Source organism: Hypoxylon fragiforme, assembly GCF_022984875.1.
Source record: "Hypoxylon fragiforme strain CBS 206.31 chromosome Unknown GGS25scaffold_7, whole genome shotgun sequence".
NCBI lineage: Eukaryota > Fungi > Ascomycota > Sordariomycetes > Xylariales > Hypoxylaceae > Hypoxylon > Hypoxylon fragiforme.
Genome location: NW_026054762.1, coordinates 46,193 through 69,037, shown reverse-complemented (window position 1 = coordinate 69,037; position 22,845 = coordinate 46,193). Strand labels below are relative to the sequence as shown.

The following is a 22,845-nucleotide window of genomic DNA, read 5'->3' as shown; positions in this document are numbered from 1 at the left end:
CCCAATCGATGTGAACAAAACGTGCTCGTGAGAGGAGACATTAAACTACTGTGGATTAGACGATCTGGTACTGTACCTGGGTAGCATACACACCCACCCACCCAGAAATTGGGTACCTACCCAGAGAGATAAGGAACGAATGGGCTACATAAGCTACTCAATGTTTTTGGCACGGGATACTCATCGTACGACATGCTTTAAAAAATGAATAGGTACACGAACAGGCGTTTCATAATCTCTTCAGATAAACAACAGTTCATCTCGTTCTGCACGGGGTTGTCCTACATCTCGTTCTGGGCGGGCGTAGGCGTTGCTAAGAGTCTTGGGCTTCTCGTGTCGTCATGGTCGTCATGGTGTTGCTTTGAAGTTGTAGGCAAAGAGGATTTCGAGTCAAGCGTAATATGTACGCCACATTGCTAGGTACTACTGCTAGTAGTATTGGTATTGTACATACATATGTACCTATCTACATAGTACGTGCTGGCCTGGCCGAGGATGATTCGGAGAATCCTAGGTAAGACAAGACGGGATCGTATGCAGAAAAAAAGGCTTCGATGCATTAGTGGCATGCCAATTATAAAAACCTCATGAGGGCTTTGGCCGCTTTGCACTTCGCACCCCACAACTTTGAAAGCTACAGGGGGCATAACAAGTACCGTTCCTTGGTATTGTATTGTACAAGTACCATGTAGCTATTTCACCGGCGATTTCTGCAGCCACTTTTTAATCGGATGGGATCTTGGCTGCTGGCTTACACTGGCACCATCTGATGTGCAATGCAGGAAGCTCAACCGATACCAAGACTTGAGAGGCTCAGTACTCAAGGGACTCAAGGGGCCGGGCCATACAACATGCTTGGTACTTCGTATACTACGATACATATTACATGTAGGTACAGTAGCACCGAGAAAATGGCCATGGATCGATTTGAGTTGAAAATCTGTCTGTATAGGAAAAAAGAAAATAGTAAGCACTAAGAACCGCAAGCAATATAACAATGCCGTGCTGCGTGCATTATGGAAAATGTCACCCTTCCAAGAAAATGGTATCGATACCAAGATAGTTAGGTGTAGAAACAACATGATATGTAGACTTGCCAGGCCTGCTAGACTTGGGAATCGGGATGTCATGGATAACTAAGTGTTGAGAACTTGAGCTGCTTCCGTGATCTAGCGTCATCAATCCCAACCTGGATGACGAAAGAGCGACATACGATACATGTACCTAAGGCACATACAGTGACATACTAAGGTAGGCAGATAGCCCTGCTGCCCTGGAGGTGCATACGTGTAGTCACTGTAGTGTACATAAGTTGCAACACTATGTATATTCGCTCCGAATTGCAGTTTTTGGGGTAGCTGGGGGGTTGTTAGTAGATGGAGAAGAGAGAATAGTATGGAGATATGATGGAGAAAATGGGGAAAATGGGGAAAACACAACCATGGGGAATAACTACACCTATTATGTCACCTAACCTAGGGTAGAAGCATCGGACCGAACGTGAAATAGTTATGCCTAGGTTATGCCTAGCGGTTTCAATAGCGGTTATCAGTTCTCGAACGCTCCGGACCTATTCGCCTTCCAAGGGTCTCGGTGGGTAAAATCGATACGGCTCTGCAGAATTTCACCGAATACCTCCGTCCTTATACTTGAAGGTTAAATGGTGTGATGTCGAGTCATGAGTTTCTTATACTATGTATGTAATACTATGTAAGATTAGTTAAATACTGTTCTTTTAAAGAGAAAGATTCTCGGGTCTCGTGAGATGAACAAAAACATTCCCCTGAACGTACTAGACTTACCATTTTAGTGCATAGTGGATCATTTTAGGTGGTTCTGGCAGTCTACTACAGTACTACTAGGGCTGCTAGGTATCACCTGGTTAGCATCCGGGGTCCCGAACCAATGGCAAAGCAGCCAAGTCAAGCTTATCGATTGGACATCTAGGTTGATACTACTAGTATTAGTATGTACCTCACTAAATACTACTAGGTAGGTACATGCGTAGAGCTTGCACCAGCTGTCACTGTCAAAGTATCCGGAGCACATGATCTGAAGCTTCCCCTTCCCCCCCCCCAAAGCTCCTTTACACATCCCATAACTGCATTCAGAAATACAATCATGGGGAAGGAGAATTCACCAACGGATATTTCTCCAAATAGTACCCCAAAACAAGGTTCTGCCGTCCGCGGAGCCTCCCTACTCATCATCCTTCAGATTGCATCACGCGCCATCACCTTCATCGCCAACCAGCTGCTACTTCGTTTTCTCACCGCTCAGTTGCTTGGCGTCTCGACTCAGCTAGAAGTTTACTACTTGTCCGTCCTATTCTTTGCTAGGGAAAGCCTGCGTGTGGCTATTCAGCGCCAGGAGAGCCCATCATCCACTTTGTCCCCCTCAGCTGACCAGAATTCTTCTGGAAATAAGAATGAGAACGAGAACGAGAATGGGGGTGACAGCCAGTCCGTCGTCAACATAGCTCACCTGTCCCTGGTGCTCGGCTTAGGAGCCTCGGCTGGACTGGGCTGGGCCTATCTCCACTATATAGATGCGGCTACTGCCACCACACCCTACCTCGATACCGCTCTTCGCATCTATGGCCTAGCCGCTATCGTAGAGCTACTATCGGAGCCTGCCTTTGTGGTTCTACAATACCGCCTACGTTTCGGACCACGGGCGGCTGCAGAGTCCGTTGCCACCTTATTTCGATGTCTCGTGACATTTGGGGCGGCTAACTGGGCCTGGAAAAGGGGTTTGCAACTAGGGGTCCTGCCGTTCGCTCTCGGACAGCTCGCTTATGGAGTCGGCCTTCTCGCCGTCTATAGCTGGTATGGCGCGCAACTAGCATCTGCTGAGCGCTTCTCTCTGCTCCCGAAGAGGACTGCTCCTCCTCTGCAGGAGGGGAAGAACAGCAGCACAAAGCAAACGGGACAACTTAATCCTCGCGACAATTATGTTCTCGGATATTTCTTCAAGCCGACTCTACAGCTCGCCTCTAGTCTGACAGCCCAGTCTTTCGTAAAGCATATCCTCACCCAAGGCGATACATTTCTAGTCTCGGTACTTTCCGATCCTTCATCGCAAGGCGTTTATGCCCTCGCCAACAATTACGGCAGTCTTTTGGCACGCTTAGTCTTCCAGCCTATCGAGGAAAGCAGTCGAAACTACTTTAGCAAGCTGCTCTCCTCTTCCTCCTCCTCCTCCTCCTCCTCCTCCTCCTCCTCTGCCAAAAGGTCACCAGAAAAGCAAACTGTTACCAAAGCACGCTCGGATTTTCAGGCCGTCTTGAAGTTGTACGTCTTGCTAAGCATGGTAGTTATTACCGTGGGGCCGTATGCTGCGCCTCTGCTAGTGCAAATCGTCGCCGGCTCCAAGTGGTCTGCTAGTGGAGCTGGCGCGGTATTGGCGCGGTATTGCATGTACATTCCTCTGCTAGCCGTCAACGGTGTCACTGAGGCATTCGTCTCGTCCGTCGCTACCGAGTCGGAAGTTCATCGCCAGAGTTTATGGATGGGCGCTTTCAGCCTTGCCTTTGGCCTCGCTGGGTTTGTCTCTCTGCAGGTTTTACAACTGGGCGCTTCCGGTCTTGTCTATGCGAATTGCATCAACATGCTTTGCCGCATTGCCTGGAGTGGCGCTTTCATCCAACGATATTTCAAGGCCAACGGGTCAGATTTTATGTGGGGTGATATCTTACCCAACGGACTGGCACTCTCGGTTCTTGCCAATGCGGCCTTTTGGGCATCCTTAATGAACTCTGGCATTTCTATCGGCAGCGTTTCACCTCATGTCTTCAGGGATCTCATTACAGTGGGCAGCAGAGCTGTAGTATACGCGATGGTCATGTAAGTTTAAATAACTCCTTCGAATCCTCTATGTGTCTGTGTATGGTTCTAATCTATGAAACAGCGCATACAACGAACGCAAGTATCTCATGGACTGCTATTATTCTATCCGTGGCGGTAAACGACCCACAGAGGTGGTGTCTAACCGCTAGACTCTTGTGAAAATAACGTAAATTATCACATCACTTAGTCAAACGTGATCTTCGTGCCCTTTTTCGTCATGTCAACGTCCTTGAAGAAAGCTCCATAAGTACCATGCGCCTTTCGCTTGACAGTAGTCCCGAATTTCAGAAGTTCATCCGGCACTGGCTGCCCAGCTGCTTTGAGGATATTAATCAACCTAAACCTGTGTCAGTGATGCCATTCAATGGAACCGGGGATGGTCTTCAAGCTTACTCTCCAGAATGTGCCTTGTCATGTTCGGTGAAAAGCGTGATGGCCTGACCAGTTTTACCTGCTCGCCCCGTACGACCGATTCGGTGAACGTAGTCCTCGATCGTGAGAGGAAACTAAATGATGACCCTTATTAGAACTAATCACGGAATCGGATCAATAAAGCTTACCGTAAGATTAATGACAAGCTTCACTTCAGGGATATCCAGACCTCGTGCCGCCACATCTGTTGCGACTAGAACGAGCGTCTGTCCCTTTTTGAATGCATCAAGGCTTCGGGTCCTCTGCTCCTGCTTCAGGTCGCCGTGTATGCTCACAACTTTGATGCCTCGCTGCTGCAAGAAACCTTCAACCCGCGTGGCCTCCTTCTTATATAAGCAAAAAACCAAGACGCGCTCGTTCTTGGGTTGAGCCTTGAGCATTTGCAACAACCGCATTTCCTTGCCTCGAGGATCTACCACCTCAACACGCTGCTCGATTCTTATGTTCGCTTGCAGATCACCGCTCGCATTACCTCCTATTTGAATCTTGACAGGGGACACCATGAAGGTGGATGCGAGAGCTTGCACACTCTGCGGCCACGTCGCCGTGAACATGAGTGTCTGACGATCCTCCTTTCTGGGCGTACATCCGATGATTTTCTTGATATCGTCCTCAAAGCCCTTGTCCAACATTCGATCAGCCTCGTCTAGTACAACAAACGTAGCCGCATCCAAGTTGACGGCGCCTTCGTCTATAAAGTCCTTCAAGCGGCCGGGTGTCGCAACTATAACATCTGCCTTCTGTAACAAGACTCGCTGGGTATCCTTGGAGGCACCACCATAAACGCAGACGGTCTTCAAGCCGACAAGCTCGCCTAGTGTGGCTAGTTGCTCATTGGTTTGCATTGCCAGTTCTCGTGTAGGCGATACCACAACAGCACGTATCCTGCCGCTACCCTTGGACTTGGGCGTTCCGAGAACGGCAGATATAAGAGGTAGACCGAAGGCAATGGTTTTTCCCGAGCCCGTCTCAGCTACACCAACTATATCTCGACCCGAGAGCCCGAAGGGCCAGGACGCCGCTTGGATCGGTGTCGGGGCCTTGAAGGAAGCGAAGGGGTTCTTAGCGATCAAGGGCGAGGATGGTAGGTGGGCGAATTCCATGACAGGGCGGAAAGTTGAGGTGGAAAGGGGATCGGTGATCGTGATCTGATGCGTAGTTAAGAACGATGCGACTTCAGACTCAGGCACGGCAGAGAGGGCGCTGGTTTGTTCGTATGCTTGTGGCGACGCATTGGGGATAGTTGAGGTGTTAACAGTTCCACTGGTTTCGCTCTTGGAGGAACCATTAACCTTCGGCTCTTCTACTTTATCCTTCTTCTTGTCTTTCCTGTTCTTCTCCTTCTTTGGCTTGCGATCTAATTCTGCGTCGTTGGCCTTTGTGGGTTCTTGCTCGTTCGCCTCTTCATCTTGAGTTTTCTGTTTCTTCTCCTTCTTCTCCTTCTTTTCTTTCTTTTCTTTCTTGTCCTTTCTCTTCTTCGCCTTCAATTCGCCGTCGACTTCTATAACAGTGTTCTCCACGGAAGAATCTACCGGAGTCGATGCTGTCGTGTCATCATCCTCTCGCAACCTTTCTTTGCGATCTTTCTTGTCCTTTTTATCCTTCTTGGACTTCTTGCGCGGGAGAATGACAGCGTCTACATCTTCGGCATCTTCAAGACGGTGTTTGGACATCTTTGCGGGATCTTTATAAGTCGACTTCCGAATAACGTCTAACGTAGGTATTTTGGGTAGATGATTAGGGGAGTTAAGTTGATTTGAGTTTTACAGTGTTATTTAGCCTCCAAGAAAAAAGAAAAGAAGAAAAAAAGAAGGGAAAATACCTTGTCGATAAGGTGATTTGAATACGACTAAGGTGCCCCGCTATCGATAAGCAGAATTAATTCTTCAATTTATGTACCTAGTACATAGTAGTAATACGACGACATGCCAATACATGTATATACACGTACATAATGTCTCATTACTTTAAGTTGATATCAATTATTTCAGCATTGAAGGCTTTAATACTATCCATGGATATCATGTGCCATTATACCCTACCTAGGGTAAGTAACTGCAAAACCAATTCGCAATGATCACAACATTCTAAAAGATAATGTTCCCAGGAGAGCAAATCGTGTAATTTATAATATTTACAAAATAGCCTAGGTATTTGGTGCATAGTATCGTTGAGGTGAGTACAACATATGTCCAAGGCTACCTAGTAATATCTTCGAACCTTCCACCTACGCGAATATACAATACCAGCTAGGGGTTATGTATGCATTACTGCCATACCAGGTGCTGTGTGCAATATATCAATGATGTCAAATGCTTACATACCTAGGAAGGATGGTCGTAAGGTAGTGATTTCATCACCTCATGAAGTAACTGGGCTACCAAATGTGTGTTTTACAGAATTCATTACTAAAACAAAACTATAATACACCCCTAAACGAGTGTTCAGAGAACCTAAGTTCAACATCTCGGTCATGAGGATATCAGAAGTCCATCACACTCATTCTTTTCTTGAAAGTATTTCAAGCACTGAACAGAAACACATACGTCAAACTAGGTGAGTAAATACCCAGCAGCGATGCGCTGCCCCCTTAAGAGGGGAAACAATCCCCTGTCAATCTTTCGCAAAAGTCATCCCCACAAGAGCAGCTTTTCTCGTCCCGTTGAAATCATCCATACTCCGTATTGCATGCTACTAACGAACGTAGTCCCACCTCGTAAAAGGTCGGGATAACATTCCTGCTCAAGCCGATGCCGCTACTGCCTCACCGACGCTGGGCATCTTCGCCCCAGTGCCGGCAAGGTTCGTAGGTTTGGCATGAGGGTTCTTGGTGTAGTAGTTGGAGATGGCCGATTTGATGGCATCCTCAGCCAACATGGAGCAATGATCTATTACACATCAGTATTTGTAAGTTTAGTATCGACCGAGAGTATACGAAATACATACGCTTGACTGGAGGTAAACATAGCTCATTCGCAATCTCTGTGTTCTTGACTCGTCCCGCCTCTTCCAAGGTCATTCCCCTCACAAGCTCTGTCAGGTAACTCGAACTTGCGATGGCGCTTCCGCAGCCGAACGTCTTGAATTTGACCTCGGAGATGGTATTGTTGTTGGGGTCGACTCGGATCTGTAATTTCATGACGTCGCCACATGCCGGCGCACCAACTAGGCCAGTACCAACATCGGCATCTGTTTTGAGCATAGAACCGACGTTGCGCGGTTTGTTATAGTGATCAAGCACTTTCTCGTGATATGATCGCCGCGTAATGTTGGTGGCTGGGTTAAGGGTTTGACGAGTGGCGACGCGAGGGGCAGCCGATGCGACAGCTCGGCGGGCAGTGGTCGCGAGCGCTCTCGAAAACATCTTGATAGTCGTGATTGTCAGTTGAATGCGAATTGCACCGGATTAATCGAAGTTGTAGTTGATTTAGGTTGATGAGATAATGGAGGTAATTTAGAAATAATTCAGTTTCAGGATGAAATGATGAGTAGTTGAGTTAGATAAGTTAGCGAAGAATGGAAGATTTGGTAGAAAGCATAAATGTAGGAATTCTAGAAATGTGAAGCGGTCTTTGTCGGCGATCTCGGTACTAAAATGGATCTAAATATTTTTAGCGAATCAGAAAGCTTTATTACAACGATGAAATCATATAACTCGGAGATGAAAAACGCACTGTGCGGGGCTTATCATAAATAGCGGCATAAAGACAGTGTAAAATCGAGATATTCCTGATTTCTAAACTGTAATTTGTAATACCACCTCCGATGCTTATATCTTATCAGATCCCAATCTCCATCTTACTGATGCTTGGCAAGGTTAGCCCGAGTCCGACAAATTTAACCGAAGTTTAAAACGTGGGGTACAACTCAAAAACGCTACATGGTACATAACCCCTCTGCTAATACCAGTTACGTACATAGAACTTATGCATGTAAGTGTTAAGCTGCTATGAAATAATAATTTCAGACAGTACTCCTTCATATCTTCATATCTTCAAATACCTACAGTGAAGAGTCCTTCATCGTCGTCGTCTTCGTCGTCGATAGAAACTTCTCTCACTCCAACACAAGCTGTGCCTTTAACCTTACCTTACTTTCGAGATGGCTTGTCCACACCTCGATTCGATATGTAAGTTTTAAACGGGAGAACTGGTCCCTTGAATCTTACATTGATTATGGAAGCTCACGTTTGTGTAATGCTCTTTAGCTTTGACCCCCCCTACGCCGGCCCAGTCGGTTTACCGCGAAGACTGCACGCAGTGCTTCGATTCTATTGTGAGTTATTTCTCGACTACATACTGTAGCGCCGCGCCCCACGTTCTATAGGATAGGCGGGAGTTCTCTGCCGCAAACCGGCCATATATGATCATATTACTATATGCTGAATATATCATAGGACGAGCCAGAAGGTCTCGATGTCTGCCTTCAGTGTTTCAACGGAGGTTGTCTCGGCGTGAGAACTCATTCGCAACTTCATCATGTTACCCGTAGCCATCCCCTGGCTCTTAACATTCGTCGAACTCGAAAACGTGTCGTAAAGGACGAACCACCTGCCAAGATGACCAAACTAGCTATTGCAGCCGAGACCGAAGCCGATCTTTACGATATTACGACCGCAGTAAAATGTCACGAGTGCTCTACAGAGCTCGACAAGACCAGCTCCAAGCTCGCACCTATGGTGGACAGCATCCTCAAGGCCAACACTTTTTCGCGACAAGAGGAGGTCAAGGCTTGGGAGCAGGAGTTGACATCGTGCGAACACATCCTCCTATTGCAACAACACGAAAGCCGAAAGATTCAGAGCGGTGATCTAGGCTACTGTTCCAAGTGCGATCTTAAAGAGAATCTATGGCTGTGCTTGGAATGCGGTAACTTGGGTTGTGGCCGGGCTCAGTTTGGTGGTGTAGGAGGCAATTCTCATGGCTTAGCGCACGCGACCGAGTCGAAGCATGCTGTGGCAGTGAAGCTAGGATCCATTAGTCCAGAGGGCACGGCAGATGTATACTGTTACGAATGCGACGACGAGCGTGTGGATGATAACCTCTCAACCCACCTCGCCCATTGGGGCATCATACTTGCTGATCGGGTCAAGACAGAGAAGAGTTTAACGGAGATGCAGATCGAGCAAAACCTGCGCTGGGAGTTTTCCATGACCACTGAGGACGGAAAGGAGCTCAAGCCGCTGTTCGGACCTGGCCTAACTGGATTGAAGAACCTTGGAAACAGCTGTTACCTTGCGAGTATCTTGCAGTGCTTATTCGACCTTCCCGCCTTCCAGGAGCGATACAACATCCCAGAAATTGATCTTCCTATCGTCCCCGACCCAGCCCAAGATTTGGAGACGCAGCTTCGAAAATTGGGCGATGGTCTTCTGTCGGGTCGGTACTCCAAGCCGGACACCAATGTCATCGCGTCTCAAGATTCTCCAGACATACCGTATCAGAGAGGTATTGCACCAAGTATGTTGAAGCATCTGATCGGCCGTGGACATGGAGAATTCTCCACAATGCGCCAGCAGGATGCCTTTGAGCTTCTTCAACACTTAATCAAGCTTATTACCAGATCGCAGCATCCCGCTCACTTAACTGACCCCACGAAGCCATTCCGATTTGCCATCGAGCAGCGGCTACAATGCTTAGCCTGCAAAAAGGTTCGATATACCAGCACTGAGCAGGATAGCATTTTCATTGACGTTCCCTTGGAAAAGTTGCAAGCTGTGGAGGGCGAAGGAGAAAGATATAAGCCTGTCACGTTCAAGCAATGCCTGGACATTTTTACCACGCAAGAGGTAGTAGAACTAACCTGCGCTTCATGTGGGAGCAAAGACGGATTCAAGAAGCGGTCTTTATTCAAGACTTTTCCCACGACCCTCGTCGTCAATGCACGAAAGATGACGATTGAGAATTGGGTTCCTCGTAAGGTCGATGTCCCCGTTATAGTAGAGAATGAGCCATTCCTACTTGATGAATACATATCATCTGGTCTTCAACCATCTGAAGAGTTGTTGCCAGAAGAGGGAGGGACGGAATCCCCGGCTTTCGTTCCCAATGAAGCCGCGCTTGATGGGCTGATGGCAATGGGATTCCCTCGCAATCGCTGCGAAAAAGCGCTACATGCGACGGGTAACTCGGATGCCAATGCAGCGATGGAGTGGCTATTTGGCCACATGGAGGACCCAGATATCGACGAGCCTTTAAGCATTACGTCTACCAGCACAGGAGGTAACGCCACGGCAGATCCGGAGAAGATTGAGATGCTAGGGGCTATGGGATTTGGCGCACCACAGGCCCGAAAAGCTCTCAAAGAAACCAATGGAGATGTGGAACGCGCAGTCGAATGGCTGTTTAGCCACCCGGATGACCAGGGCGAGTTTGATGATGAATCCAGTCCTGCTGGGGCGAAAGAGACTGAGGCTGTTGCCGCCGCTGGTAGTGCAGAGCTACCTGCCAAATTCCAGCTACAGAGCATTGTGTGCCACAAGGGCACTAGTATTCATACGGGGTAGGTCTCGCCGTACCATGACTAGAGATTAGAAGACGTGGCATTAACATGATGACAGGCATTACGTGGCATTCATACGCAAGTTATTGGACGTCACAACTCCCAAATGGGTGTTATTTAACGACGAGAAGGTCGTCGAAGCGGGTGACATAGAGGAAATGAAGAAGACGGCCTACGTCTACTTTTTCAACCGCGTGAATTGATCGGAGTTGGTGTAGTATAGCAAGCATAAGGAAAAGGGTATGAGTAGGAAGGTAGGTAGGCATCCGGGTCGACTCTGGGGGTTCTCATAGAATTTGACGAATATCAACAAATACATGAGGGATGAGACAAGACATGCCTATTATCATGGCTAAGGAATCATGGAGATAAACATAGAATGGTTGAGGGCTACACTGGTGGCTACTTGCAAAATGAACCATCGTTAATGGTTGCAAAACCCACCATCACCTAATGAGCCATAACTTTTCCAAGCACGAGTGACCTACCTAGTGAATATCATAGTGTAGGTTTCAAATGTTCCAAGTAAGGCAGCTTATATATCTAGGCACCCGCCTGCCCTTTACCTAGTAGTGCCTAGGACTAGTGAGGTAGTTATACAGAGCGAGGCATTCATGCTAAATATTTCTGCCCCTGTAGAAAACTAGCAAGCCCCGGAACGCCCAAACAAATCCCGACTTTATCCAACGAATATGCTCCCCATCGTACAATCCGGTTCTGTGCTAGGCTCGGCTTTGATGTGATATACCAAGGGTAGGCAGATGACTCGCACTTTCTACTCCCCCAATCGATAGCTGACCAACGTCTCGACACGGTGACTGGTGGTGCTAAATCCTCGCAACTGCACCCTCTCGCCGTTGACAATCTCCTTGGCATCACTGTCTCCCCATTCGACGGGCACGTCACTGTCGGCATCAGCATAGACTAGGACGTTGAACGTGCAGTCGCCAGCTAATTGGGGTAGGAACGTAACCGAAGCGGTAATCTGTCGGAAGAGGGCAGCAATCTCGGCTTGTATCTCGGCTTCGGTTTTGGAAGGGTCGGGGAGAGCTGTGTTGGAGGCAGACGGGGCTGCATCGTTCTCTTGGTCGGCTGGCGCTGCCGAAGACTTGGACTTCTTGGACTTGGCATTGTTGAAGATGTGAACATCAAACTGCCAGCGTTCAATGTGCTCGCCCGTGTCCTTGTCGGTGATGACAATCACTAGCTTGCTGATCTTGCCGCGTTGCATCCACTTGTCGAGCTGTGACATGATCTTCTTGATGTACGCCTTCACCTGATCATCGGCCGACACTAGCATGTTGAGACCATACTTCTTGACGCTGCATCATCTGTTGGGTTAGCCTGCTACTTTGACATGCGTTGATCACTCGCTGGATTCGTAGGATCGTGGATCGTGGATCGTGGATCGTGGGATGGCACGTACGCTGTAAAGTCCTCCGCGGGGTATACACCTCTTTGGAATCTAATTAGGGGGGTTAATACAATACAATATATATAGTGAAAGGGATATCGACGACGTACAGTATGGTATGAATCGAATATTGAAACTGTGACGCAGCTGGTTAATATCGGGAATTCAAATGTTACTTGTGTCCGAAAATGCTAAACATACAAACTCGGCGACTAGTTTCGCACTTCCTTTGAGGGACAACTTGTGGACTTTGGATTTATCCTTTTCTGTGGATGCAGAAGCCATTTTGAGGTATTGTTGACTATCTCGTTGTTTCTTACTCGAAGGGGGACCAATGCTTTGAAGATGGTGTAATTGTTCAAGTTGGAATTGTACATAGGATTTTGTATATTTGTTTACTTTTAATTGACTTCAGGTTGCGACTGCTCTTAGACTTTATTTAGTATGCACTCGTAAATTTGGCGGGGTGATGGTTAGGTAATACTAGTTAGTTATATGTAACATTGAAATAACTTCAAGGGTAACTACAACCGAAAGAGATAAGATATCGATAAGATAAGCTTCTCGAGCCACTTTCAACTTTTTTCTTCGATTTCATCAAAGAGTGAAAGCCGCGAATAGCCTCACATGCTTTATTACGTGCTACGTGCTATGTAGTTGACCTTTCAAAGTGGACAAGGCTGACAGCGTAAACCGTATGTATGGATGGTAGACTTGACTTAAGGCTGGCATCTGTTCTCATGCGATCATGTCTCCGGCAAGGTCTTCTTCGCAGGTCTTATAGTAGCATCTGTATCAACACCTGCTTACGTTCAGCATGGCCTTCTCATTCTTCCAAGCTTCCATTTCTACGGCATGCCAGACGAACAACAGAACTCTCTGCGCCATCACCTATCGTTATAAGACGATATAGCACCGCAAAGGCCGGAGCAGTCAGTGATCTCGAACGTCGAATTGCAGCCATACCCATTGACCGATTTCGCAACTTCTGTATCGTGGCACACATTGATCATGGAAAGTCCACCTTGTCCGATCGTCTACTGGAGCTGACCGGTACCATATCAGCAGCCAACTCGAACCGCCAGATCCTCGATACCCTTGAGGTCGAGCGTGAGCGTGGCATAACCGTCAAGGCTCAGACCTGCACCATGATCTATAACCATAACGGTCTAGATTATTTACTCCATCTTGTCGATACCCCCGGCCACGTTGACTTCCGCGCCGAAGTCACGAGATCCTACGCCAGCTGTGGAGGGGCCCTACTCCTGGTAGATGCAAGCCAGGGAATTCAGGCCCAGACTGTCGCCAACTTTTATCTCGCCTTTGCCGAAGGACTCGTGATATTGCCGGTTATCAACAAGATAGACATGGTCGCAGCCGACGTGCCGAGAGTGCTCGAGCAGCTCGAGACTACTTTCGAGCTCGATGTCAGCAACGCTATAGGAGTAAGCGCCAAGACCGGCCTCAACGTCGAACAAATATTGCCGGCTGTCGTGGAGAACATACCAAGACCTACGGGCGACGAAACGAAGCCTTTGAGAATGCTTCTAGTTGATTCGTGGTACGACAGCTTTCGGGGTGTCATCTGCCTTGTCCGGCTCTTCGATGGCACAGTGAGGCATGGCGATAGCCTCGTTAGTTTGGTAACTGGTAATAAATATACCGTTGGCGAAGTGGGCATACGATATCCTACACAGGTTCCCCAGTCTGTCCTACGTGCTGGTCAGGTCGGATACATCTTCTTTAATCCCGGCATGAAGAACATACAGGATGCCAAGATCGGCGACACCTTCACCACCGTAGGTTCTGAAGATATCGTCGAGCCCTATCCCGGTTTCGTGGAGCCCAAGCCCATGGTATTCGTTGCCGCTTTCCCCACAGATCCCTCCGACTACAGTCGTTTAGCAGATAGCATTGGCCAGCTCGTCCTCAATGATCGCAGTGTTACCCTTTTCAAAGACCATTCCGAGGCTCTCGGAGCCGGCTGGCGATTGGGTTTCCTCGGTAGTCTCCACTGCTCTGTTTTCCAAGACCGCCTCCGGCAGGAACACGGAGCGAGCATCATCATCACTGAGCCTGCCGTCCAGACCAAGGTTCAATGGCGCGATGGTACCGAGTCTATCCTCCAAAGCCCGTCAGACTTCCCAGATGTCGAGGATAGCCGTTCCCGCGGGGCTACCTATTTCGAACCATACGTTCTCGCGACGATGACGGTCCCAGAAGAGTACATAGGCCGTGCTATCGAGCTATGCGAGTCCAACCGTGGCGAGCAGGAGAGTATCGAGTTTTTCCACGGTATGCAGGTCATTCTCAAGTATCGCATTCCTACTGCGCAACTTGTCGACGACCTTTTTGGCAAACTCAAGGGTGCGACTAAGGGGTATGCCACGCTAGACTACGAAGACGCGGGCTGGCGCGAGAGCAAACTAGTCAAACTACAACTACTTGTCAACAAGGAGCCTGTGGATGCCATCGCACGCGTAGTGCACCTGTCACAGGCAGACCGGCTAGGCCGAGCATGGGTCACCAAGTTCAAGGAGCATGTTCAGCGGCAGATGTTTGAGGTGGTGATTCAGGCTGCCATCGGTAAGAAGATCATCGCCCGCGAGACTCTTAAGCCTTTCCGCAAAGACGTTCTCGCCAAGTTGCACGCGAGTGATATTACACGCCGCAAAAAGCTTCTCGAGAAGCAAAAGGAGGGACGCAAGAGGCTTAGGTCAGTTGGAAATGTCGTGATCGAACAAGAAGCTTTCCAGAAGTTCTTGTCCAAGTAGCCATGCTACATGCGATGCTTGTTGTTTATATCATGTACATGTATTATATTATATATAAATGTCATTTCCATCCTACCCTACCTTAGAATATTTCAAGTCGTAAAGGATGTTGCTTAGGTACCCAGCATCTACATACACATGTACCTCTCTATATACGTAAGGCTTGATCCCTTTCATACACCAGCCATCAAGGTCTGCGTCGTCACACCATCAAGGTCCTCACATTGAAGCCAGCAAGGTATAAGCTAATCGAACAATCGGCCTCGGGAATCGACTGTTATAGCCAATAAGCGTTGCTATAGTTATAAGCCATCACCGTGAATAAGGGCTTGACGATGCTATAAAATGCCTTTATCCCATGATATTATCCGAAAAGTTCAGCATCGTTTATAAGTCATACATACCTACCTACATATGTAACTATACTTCAAGCGACAACATATTGCACCATGTCTCCTACGATACTTGAAACTACTACTACATCCGATGGACGTCTCCCAGTTACCCTGCTAAGCGGGTTTCTGGGTTCGGGCAAGACGACGCTCCTGAAGAACATTCTAACATCTCCCGACCACGGTCTCCGCATAGGGGTTATAGTCAATGACGTTGGCGCGTTGAACATCGACGCAGCCCTTCTATCCGCACATGACGTAACTCGTAAGGAGGAGCAGGTTGTGGCCATGCAGAATGGCTGCATCTGCTGCACTCTTCGGAGTGATCTACTCGAAGAGGTTGCGAGACTGGCAGAAGAGAAACAAGTCGAGTACCTGGTCATCGAGAGCTCCGGGGTTAGCGAGCCAATGCAGGTCGCCGAAACGTTTTCAGAAGAGCGAGTGCTTTCATCATGGTCTTCGTGTTCGTTCCATACCACCCCCCGCTAACCAATTCAACTATCAGGTTTGCCGACATGCACATCGCCGCAGGCTATGATATCGAAGCCGAAGATCGAGATGCCGGGGAGAAGAACAAGAAGCTTGCTAAGATTCTAAAGGCTGGTGGATTATCCAAGGTTGCGCGCCTGGATACCTGCGTTACACTGGTAGACGCCGTCAATTTCGTGCAGGATTTCGCGACAGCGGACTTTCTTGTAGACCGCCAAACTGACGCCCCCGAGGAGGATGATCGCAACATATCTGACCTGCAGGTAGATCAAGTCGAGTTCGCCGACATCGTTGTCGTGAACAAGTGTGATCTGGTGTCTAGGCACGAGGTGAATCGGATAAAAGGGGTCGTCGGCAAGCTTAATCCCAACGCCAAGGTTGTCTCTACCGTTGGATCCCAGCTTGACCTAACGGAGATTCTCAATACTCGACTCTTCTCTTACGAGAAGGCGGTCCTTAGCGCCGGGTGGTTAAGAAGTTTGCACGAGGAGATCAATCCAGAAACGGAGGAGTATGGCATAGGCACGTTTGTATATCGAGCACGTCGTCCTTTTCATCCCGCCCGACTATGGGACATGATCAAGTCTGTATTTGTCGTTATTCAAACAGAATATGAGGCTGAGGGTGAGGATATGGAAGTGGATGGGGATATTTCCGGAGACGAGTATGATGAAGATGACGATAATGACGATAACGAAGATAGCGACAAGGAAGACCAACCTCAGCTCAACCCTAAAGCTAGATTAGCCTCGAAGATGGAGGATCAGACTTTTGGACCGCTATTACGATCCAAAGGATTTCTCTGGCTAGCAACTAGACCTAAGATGGCAAGTGAGCTCGGCGGCCGTCCAAGCTTCCTATGCTAACATTGTTACTACCTAGTACGGCGAATGGTCACAGGCAGGTGTAATGCTGACTATATCCGGACAAGATCTCTGGCGCTGCGAGGCTCCGGAAAACGAATGGCCGGCGGACCCGGAGACGAGGGAAGCTATAACACGTGATTTCGAGGGAAAGTGGGGAGATCGTCGACAAGAGCTGGTCTTTATCGGCCAAGAGATGAAGGCTGGTGGCGAAACACGTCTTCGGAAAGCATTTGATGCGTGTCTTTTGGACGATCAGGAGTTTCGTGACTGGGAGACGGCCATGGAATCTGATGACGTGCAGGAATCGTTGGAAGAACTGTTTGAGGATGGATTTGAAGATTGGATCGAAACTAGCCACGAGGGTCATGATCATTAAGTACTAAGCTCGGCATCTACCTATCTACCTAGGTACATAACACTGCACCACTCAATGATGAGAGGGCAAGTCATGAGGTTCCCAGCTCCATGGGCCAGATACTCATTTAGGTTAGAGATCTACAAAAGCACCTTGTGGTACAAGATTCTCAGCCATCATCTCTTCAAGCTGTGTGGCAACCCACGCTTGACCCCGGGCGCAAGTTTGGAACAAGCCACTGACGCATCCCGCGCCCTGGCCCTGATAATAGGCTTGTAAGTACTGAGCCACCGCCGACCTTATTGAAGAGATATCCTTCTCTTCCTGGTCTTGGGATAGTTTGCTCGCATTGCGGTAATATACCTCTGCATTCTTGGCGTTTTGCATGGCGCTGCTTGTAGCCGTGGGATACGAAGCTGGCGGGAAGGCCATTCCGTAAAGATATAGAGATGCTTCACCGCGTAGGAGATGCGTTGTGGATAGGTCGTCTTCGGAAATACCTTGCATTGCCGACGCTGATCTCAAATTAGCTATGCTCGCCGTGAGAGCATTCCACCGTAGGACCGAGTGTGACTGGACATCTCCATTATTGGTATCAGTTAGCGCTGAGTTGAAGGCCAACAAAGAGCGGGCGTTGTGGATAAGGCCGTCTACTGATCGCTCAAGCTGGAGTTCGGTCGAAGCAAAAGCTGCATCTCTTTCTCGTTTGTAAGTCTCGACATCAATCTGGTTAGACTTATATCCCGCTTCCAGCATCGCCGACAAGAGGTTTGCTCGTGCCAAGGCAATTTCACGTAACCTATTTTGCTGGTCGCAAGAGAATGACTCAGCCTTCCTTATAAGTGTTGTCGAGATTCCCTCAACCCAAGCAAGCGTTCCTTTGGGGGCAAGTTTGAACGAAGAGCTTAGAATGCTACAAAAGGTGGTCAAAGTTCCTAGCTGGGCAAGCACCGTATCGATGAGGGTGTCGCGGGTGACTGGTTCGATGACATTAAACCATTCTTCATCAGCATCCTCGGTTGCACCGCGAGTGTATGCCGCATCTGGCGGGTTGGTATTCTCCGCCCCCCCTTGTTCGTCTGCAGCACGTTCTTGCGCGAGAAATTCCTCATATTTCTGTTCTTGGATGCCGAGGCATCTTCCCTGCAGCTCAAGCGCTTCACGAAGCATTTTCATTGCTTCGGCGTCACCGGGCTCTTCCTCATTCGTTGCCATCATCTCGGCAATTGCTGTGAGGACCTGCGACGTGTTGAAGAGTGCATCGTCATTTGCAGGGTCCAGTTGTAACACATACTGATGCGATACTAAGCCTTCTTCCAGGACATCCCTCAGTGGCCGTTGCAACTGTTCGACCAGAATTGGATGTGTAGCTATCTCCAGTTGTACTCGAGCTCTGCTCCATATTAGCGGAGTACTCTGATATTCGCCTAAGTGGACTGGTAAGAATTCTCACTTATTGTAAGCCAGGTCTACGCTTTGAGGGAACTTTTGCAGGCCTTGGTCGTATATGTCCACAGCTCGCTGAAAGAACCTCATTGACTTGGCAGCATCCCCCGCACGCCATTTTCCAGCAGCTTCCTCAAAGTCAACACCAGCGGCTTGGAAGTCATCTGCTGTAACTAACTTTGGTTCCTTCTTGGACTTTGCCTTTGCATGTTTGGTGAATGACTTAGGTTTTGCCATCGTGCTGTTTGTGGCTATTTACTAGCACTACTTACAAGGAGTTACCGGTACGTGTATAAGGTAGTAATAGTTATGCTTAAATGTGAAGCATCGCATAGCAGTATTGTATGTGAAAGATGAGAAAATGATATAAGGGTAATTACGTACATAGGTATAAGCGTGGATAATTAACCCGCGTTAGGAATTGATAAGAGATTTAACTAGTATCGATAAGCTTCTTAAGTGAGAAAAGTTTTTAGCTAAATATTTGCACGGAGGTGTTATCTTAGCGGGGCTTTGAAAGGCCGCCCTAAGGATTACGTCGTAATTGCGTGTTTTTTTCCTAAAGTAGCTTACTTAATCCGTGAAGCCTCCGGCCGTCTGGCCCGTGCCCCTTGGCCTAAGCGGTCCTGTTGCCCCCTTTGACGCCGGCCGCCTCTGTCCACTCTAGTCGACTTGCTACGGTTGCTATTAAATCGGCGGTTGCTCGGCTGGTCCTGACGACCCCTCGTATCGTTGGTCGTGACGTTGCTGACCTCAGCGGTGGCCGCCTTCGTGTCTCCGGTCAGGGCCCGTTTCCTGCCTTGCTTGTCCTCCCAGTTGGCCCATGCCCACTCGGCCTCCTGGCATACCTTCAGGGGTTTATCTCTAGGGACGTTCATTCGACCTAGGTAACGCTTGAGCTTAGGCTGTAGCTTATACCGGTAGTCGTGCGCCCAGGCTCTGCTCTGCAGGAAGGATGAGCCCTCTACTCGACGTAACACCGTGCTCCAACGCGTATAGAATTCTCGTGGCGTCTCGTTGTCTTTCTGCAACATTTCGGAGATCTCTGTCCGCAACTTTGACTCTATGCGTCTTGACTCGACGTTTGGTCGGCGGACGAAGTCCCATAGTTGTTCAAGATCTATATCACTCTTTGGGCGCTGGAGCAATGCGACGAAGCCTTTCCAATCGCTTTGTAGCTGAGGCTCCATCATGCTCACTGCCCATTGCACGAGGGTTGGTGTAGCCGCGTGTGGTTTCTCCTCGTTGCCATCCTTAATGGCGGTGACCCAATCCTCGATTTCGGGCGAGAGCGCGTTCGGCTTTAATTTCGCTGTGTTATATGTTGGTGGCCGACCTCCTCCAATTTCTTGAAGAATCAGGGGGGTGACCTCCCTGTTGCTTTCGAGTAGGTCTTGCAAGAGTCGTAGGGTTACGGCTTCGCTTCCGGCCTCCTCCCTCTCAACGGGCCTCTGACGTCGCTGGTTCTCTCGGCCAAGGTAGCTGCGAGGGGAGTCTGGCCGCCCGTTGCCCTGCGGTCGTTCCGAACCTTGGGGTGTTAGTTCCCTGCGATCATTATACAAAGACTTTGAACGGTCCCCTAAGTCATCTTCCCAATCAGAATTCGCATCGCCTTCGAATTCCCTTGGTCCGAATCAAATCAGTTCTTCCAACTTGAATAACTCAATTAAACGTATGTTTCAAATCTCACAGGCTGCATCAATTAAAAGCCCTCAATGCAAAGAATTGAAAGAGCCAGGGCACATGTAGACGCGATATCTGGTTGTTAAGTTATTCAAGTAAAAAGGTGGCAATATTAATCCCAGCGCGATAGACCTATCACGTGATGTGGCCTTCAACCTATTTACCTAGGTTAGATAACTTTGGATCCAAAAGTTGCATTATGATGCAACTGTTGGAATACCACTAAAGGGAGAATAGGGAATATGGGTTAGTCATACAGCGATTAGTAATGCGTGATCACGCACATAAATAGATTCATCTACATAGCCATTTACAGTAGTCTTCTCTTTTTTCTTCAGATATTAATACAGTTATACACCACGTGGTTGGTATCTCACTCTGCGCTGTTGCAACGCAGCAGCGTGTATGCTACTACCTACCATTATGTTGCAATACGTGATATATTCGGTAGACCTTGTCCACCGAAACTGATCAGTAGTCGACCCGACAAGTTGACTACAGAACAGCAAGGTATTCAGAGGAAGAATATCGGATAGGCCAAGCAGTGAAGCCTTCACTGGTAACTCACTGTAAGGAAACTATAAGGCATCCGGACAAGAAGAGATGAAGAGACACAATTCTACCGGCCTCAGAGCCCAAGTTGAATTGTGTGGACTACATGCTACTATTAAGATCTTAGGACCGTTGAACGTCAAAGCTTCACAGCTGCGAAACTACCATACGGTTATAGGATCGCGTCCATCAACGCACGAAGGAACCTTCAACCAACACTCCTATCCGAGATTCGAACAAGTCTGATGGCCGTTGAACTTTGCAGTTCCACAACTGCGAAACTACTATACGGTTACAGGAGCGAGATCATCTCATAGAAGAGTTGTTTTTTTTCCTTCCCAATCTGTGAATCCCTTCACAAAGCACTTTGGAAAACACGGCTACCCAGCTCCAACAACAACAGCTACGCTGCCGCTATCCAGCTTCGACCCCCCCGGTGAAGGACCATCTTACACTAAATTTACTTCTTTCCCCCATCTATTTTTCCCTCGTTTCTCTTATTCATTTTTCCCGACATTGCTTGATTTTACCCCTTACACGTTCATTCCAAGTTTTTCATCCCTTTTTTCCAGGGATTCGTTTCAAATTTCTCAAGCAACGACACCCTCGTCCGATAATACAGCAAACTATCGTCGATAGCGCCTCTAGCGCCTCTAGCGCTCCTAGCTCTGAGATAGCGCACCTAGCGCGCTCCCCAGCTACCCTGGCCACACTTAAGAGCCCTCGGCCCACAACACTCAAGACCCCCCCCCCCCCCCCGGCGCCCGCAACAGAGAGACACCGTCGCAGCCAACAGCCGCCCCCCCTCTCTCATTAGAGGAAAGTTTTCCCAGGTGATCTTTAGCCGAGGCCCCTTGCGAGCTCATAAGGGAAGTACTTAGCCGACAGCCGACCCCCCGGAGGCCCTCCGCGCGCCTCAAGAGAAGTCCCTGGCCAAACGCCCCCCCAGCCATTCTGCGAGCCCTCAAGGGAAACACCCAGCCGAGAACCTACACCCCCTAAGAGATCAGTCCCCAGATGACCGCTAGCCGAGCCCGTAGCTACCTCCAGGGAGAACAAGACTCATCCCAGGGGCCCAAATCGACCCCTAGAGAGGAATCAAGATCTCTACGGGCCACTGAGGGATGGGTCTCACCGATGGCTCCCGCCGCCGCCACGCAAGAAATCCCCGGGCAGCCCGCCACCCCATGAACCCTAAGGTGCCCCGCCCCCTCCAAGACCCCGGCGCTATCCCACGAAACCCCCCGGGTAGCCCGCCCCCTCAAGACCCTCGGCGCCACCTTTGAACCCTAGGGTGGCCCAACCGATAAGAAAAAGAGGTATATCGAGAGGATACTCAATAGAGAACAACATGGATAGGCGTGGGTACGCTCCAAACACGAGGAGGGTAGGTATAAGTCCGTTGGGGCCAGCTGTGTCAAGTACCGCCTTGACTGCCATCTGTAGGATAGATGCTTTACCGGTCTGGGTGCCATGTAGGTCACCCGAGATTACCTCGTACGCACGTCGGAGTGGTCCATGATAGCGTTCGACTTTGCTGATTGAATTACGTGCCTTAACGGGTACTTTTTTAACCGTGATGGACATTGCCTTCGTGTTGCTGGTGAACTCTTAAGAAGTAAAGTTCGTATTAACGTTAAATATTATATTGTTTAAGTGGTTTTAAATGAGTGTTGCTATTCGTACTCCTATTTTTTGCTATCGGGGCCTTATTCGTACTTCTATACATCCCTTAAACCCTAGCGCCCCTAGTGCCCCCAGCTGCCCACATCAATTCAATCCAAATAACTCTTTGAAACATATAGCTACAAGCGTGCAACCGAATTCAATTGAAAGAGAATTCAATTACCGATTGATTGATATAGGTCTCGAATTAAGGCAATACTCGGAGTAAGTGGCAGACCGGGAGGCACGTGACAGCCCTTAGGGCCACACTAATGGCACTTGGCGCCCTTAGAGCCCTTAGACCCAAACCTTACTCAGCAGTTTCAACCTTGAATAACTTTCCAATTACATGTCGCACCACAATGCAACTAAACTCAATTGAATGACTATTCAATTACTAATTGATTGATACAGATCTTAAGCTGAGG

General features: G+C 48.7%; 10 protein-coding genes across 10 annotated transcripts; 4 read left to right on the top strand and 6 right to left on the bottom strand.

Annotated features, from left to right (window-relative positions):
* Nucleotides 1-512: 512 nt before the first annotated feature.
* GGS25DRAFT_497493 (uncharacterized protein) lies at nt 513-1,724 on the bottom strand. Its single transcript, XM_049261622.1, has 2 exons — nt 1,459-1,724; nt 513-1,358 (listed from the first exon to the last, which is right to left on the bottom strand). The coding sequence occupies exon 2, from the start codon at nt 1,128-1,130 to the stop codon at nt 693-695; it is 438 nt and encodes a 145-aa protein (XP_049114326.1). The 5' UTR covers nt 1,131-1,358; nt 1,459-1,724; the 3' UTR covers nt 513-692.
* GGS25DRAFT_350611 (Rft-1-domain-containing protein) lies at nt 1,716-4,194 on the top strand. The gene is made up of 2 exons (XM_049258038.1): nt 1,716-3,845; nt 3,910-4,194. The coding sequence occupies exons 1-2, from the start codon at nt 2,122-2,124 to the stop codon at nt 3,995-3,997; spliced, it is 1,812 nt and encodes a 603-aa protein (XP_049114325.1). The 5' UTR covers nt 1,716-2,121; the 3' UTR covers nt 3,998-4,194.
* GGS25DRAFT_497488 (DEAD-domain-containing protein) lies at nt 3,836-6,108 on the bottom strand. Its single transcript, XM_049261621.1, has 3 exons — nt 4,409-6,108; nt 4,242-4,354; nt 3,836-4,185 (listed from the first exon to the last, which is right to left on the bottom strand). The coding sequence occupies exons 1-3, from the start codon at nt 5,951-5,953 to the stop codon at nt 4,032-4,034; spliced, it is 1,812 nt and encodes a 603-aa protein (XP_049114324.1). The 5' UTR covers nt 5,954-6,108; the 3' UTR covers nt 3,836-4,031.
* A 559-nt stretch (nt 6,109-6,667) lies between these two features.
* On the bottom strand, nt 6,668-7,864 carry GGS25DRAFT_497487 (FeS cluster assembly scaffold IscU). Its single transcript, XM_049261620.1, has 2 exons — nt 7,227-7,864; nt 6,668-7,168 (listed from the first exon to the last, which is right to left on the bottom strand). The coding sequence occupies exons 1-2, from the start codon at nt 7,642-7,644 to the stop codon at nt 7,023-7,025; spliced, it is 564 nt and encodes a 187-aa protein (XP_049114323.1). The 5' UTR covers nt 7,645-7,864; the 3' UTR covers nt 6,668-7,022.
* A 517-nt stretch (nt 7,865-8,381) lies between these two features.
* GGS25DRAFT_532918 (ubiquitinyl hydrolase) lies at nt 8,382-11,270 on the top strand (the record flags this gene model as incomplete). The annotated part of the gene is made up of 4 exons (XM_049265632.1): nt 8,382-8,409; nt 8,488-8,555; nt 8,677-10,781; nt 10,840-11,270. The coding sequence occupies 4 exons, from the start codon at nt 8,382-8,384 to the stop codon at nt 10,982-10,984; spliced, it is 2,346 nt and encodes a 781-aa protein (XP_049114322.1). The 3' UTR covers nt 10,985-11,270.
* Nucleotides 11,171-12,654, bottom strand: GGS25DRAFT_350495 (DNA-binding protein). Its single transcript, XM_049258037.1, has 4 exons — nt 12,397-12,654; nt 12,306-12,331; nt 12,208-12,246; nt 11,171-12,103 (listed from the first exon to the last, which is right to left on the bottom strand). The coding sequence occupies exons 1-4, from the start codon at nt 12,478-12,480 to the stop codon at nt 11,557-11,559; spliced, it is 696 nt and encodes a 231-aa protein (XP_049114321.1). The 5' UTR covers nt 12,481-12,654; the 3' UTR covers nt 11,171-11,556.
* A 130-nt stretch (nt 12,655-12,784) lies between these two features.
* GGS25DRAFT_497484 (GTP-binding protein lepa) lies at nt 12,785-15,049 on the top strand. The gene has a single exon (XM_049261619.1). The coding sequence runs from the start codon at nt 12,897-12,899 to the stop codon at nt 14,967-14,969; it is 2,073 nt and encodes a 690-aa protein (XP_049114320.1). The 5' UTR covers nt 12,785-12,896; the 3' UTR covers nt 14,970-15,049.
* A 369-nt stretch (nt 15,050-15,418) lies between these two features.
* On the top strand, nt 15,419-17,092 carry GGS25DRAFT_514928 (putative cobalamin synthesis protein; the record flags this gene model as incomplete). Its single annotated transcript, XM_049263034.1, has 3 exons — nt 15,419-15,798; nt 15,867-16,677; nt 16,733-17,092. The coding sequence occupies 3 exons, from the start codon at nt 15,419-15,421 to the stop codon at nt 17,090-17,092; spliced, it is 1,551 nt and encodes a 516-aa protein (XP_049114319.1).
* A 55-nt stretch (nt 17,093-17,147) lies between these two features.
* Nucleotides 17,148-18,920, bottom strand: GGS25DRAFT_350402 (uncharacterized protein). Its single transcript, XM_049258036.1, has 2 exons — nt 18,525-18,920; nt 17,148-18,464 (listed from the first exon to the last, which is right to left on the bottom strand). Exons 1-2 carry the CDS (start codon nt 18,752-18,754, stop codon nt 17,204-17,206), a joined length of 1,491 nt encoding a protein of 496 aa, XP_049114318.1. The 5' UTR covers nt 18,755-18,920; the 3' UTR covers nt 17,148-17,203.
* Nucleotides 18,921-19,086: 166 nt separating this feature from the next.
* Nucleotides 19,087-22,339, bottom strand: GGS25DRAFT_523327 (uncharacterized protein; the record flags this gene model as incomplete). The annotated part of the gene is made up of 2 exons (XM_049264405.1): nt 19,087-20,140; nt 22,122-22,339. 2 exons carry the CDS (start codon nt 22,337-22,339, stop codon nt 19,087-19,089), a joined length of 1,272 nt encoding a protein of 423 aa, XP_049114317.1.
* Nucleotides 22,340-22,845: the final 506 nt, after the last annotated feature.

Coding starts and splice junctions, on each gene's coding strand:
- GGS25DRAFT_497487 (XM_049261620.1), bottom strand. CDS start 7,644: ATGTTTTCGAGAGCGCTCGCGACCACTGCCCGCCGAGCTGTCGCATCG. Junction 7,169..7,226: donor ATGTTTACCTCCAGTCAAGC/GTATGTATTTCG, acceptor GATGTGTAATAG/ATCATTGCTCCATGTTGGCT.
- GGS25DRAFT_350611 (XM_049258038.1), top strand. CDS start 2,122: ATGGGGAAGGAGAATTCACCAACGGATATTTCTCCAAATAGTACCCCA. Junction 3,846..3,909: donor GTAGTATACGCGATGGTCAT/GTAAGTTTAAAT, acceptor TCTATGAAACAG/CGCATACAACGAACGCAAGT.
- GGS25DRAFT_350495 (XM_049258037.1), bottom strand. CDS start 12,480: ATGGCTTCTGCATCCACAGAAAAGGATAAATCCAAAGTCCACAAGTTG. Junction 12,332..12,396: donor CGAAACTAGTCGCCGAGTTT/GTATGTTTAGCA, acceptor GCTGCGTCACAG/TTTCAATATTCGATTCATAC. Junction 12,247..12,305: donor TATTCGATTCATACCATACT/GTACGTCGTCGA, acceptor CCCCCTAATTAG/ATTCCAAAGAGGTGTATACC.
- GGS25DRAFT_350402 (XM_049258036.1), bottom strand. CDS start 18,754: ATGGCAAAACCTAAGTCATTCACCAAACATGCAAAGGCAAAGTCCAAG. Junction 18,465..18,524: donor GTAGACCTGGCTTACAATAA/GTGAGAATTCTT, acceptor AATATGGAGCAG/AGCTCGAGTACAACTGGAGA.
- GGS25DRAFT_497488 (XM_049261621.1), bottom strand. CDS start 5,953: ATGTCCAAACACCGTCTTGAAGATGCCGAAGATGTAGACGCTGTCATT. Junction 4,355..4,408: donor AGCTTGTCATTAATCTTACG/GTAAGCTTTATT, acceptor GTCATCATTTAG/TTTCCTCTCACGATCGAGGA. Junction 4,186..4,241: donor GACAAGGCACATTCTGGAGA/GTAAGCTTGAAG, acceptor ACACAGGTTTAG/GTTGATTAATATCCTCAAAG.
- GGS25DRAFT_497493 (XM_049261622.1), bottom strand. CDS start 1,130: ATGACATCCCGATTCCCAAGTCTAGCAGGCCTGGCAAGTCTACATATC.
- GGS25DRAFT_497484 (XM_049261619.1), top strand. CDS start 12,897: ATGGATGGTAGACTTGACTTAAGGCTGGCATCTGTTCTCATGCGATCA.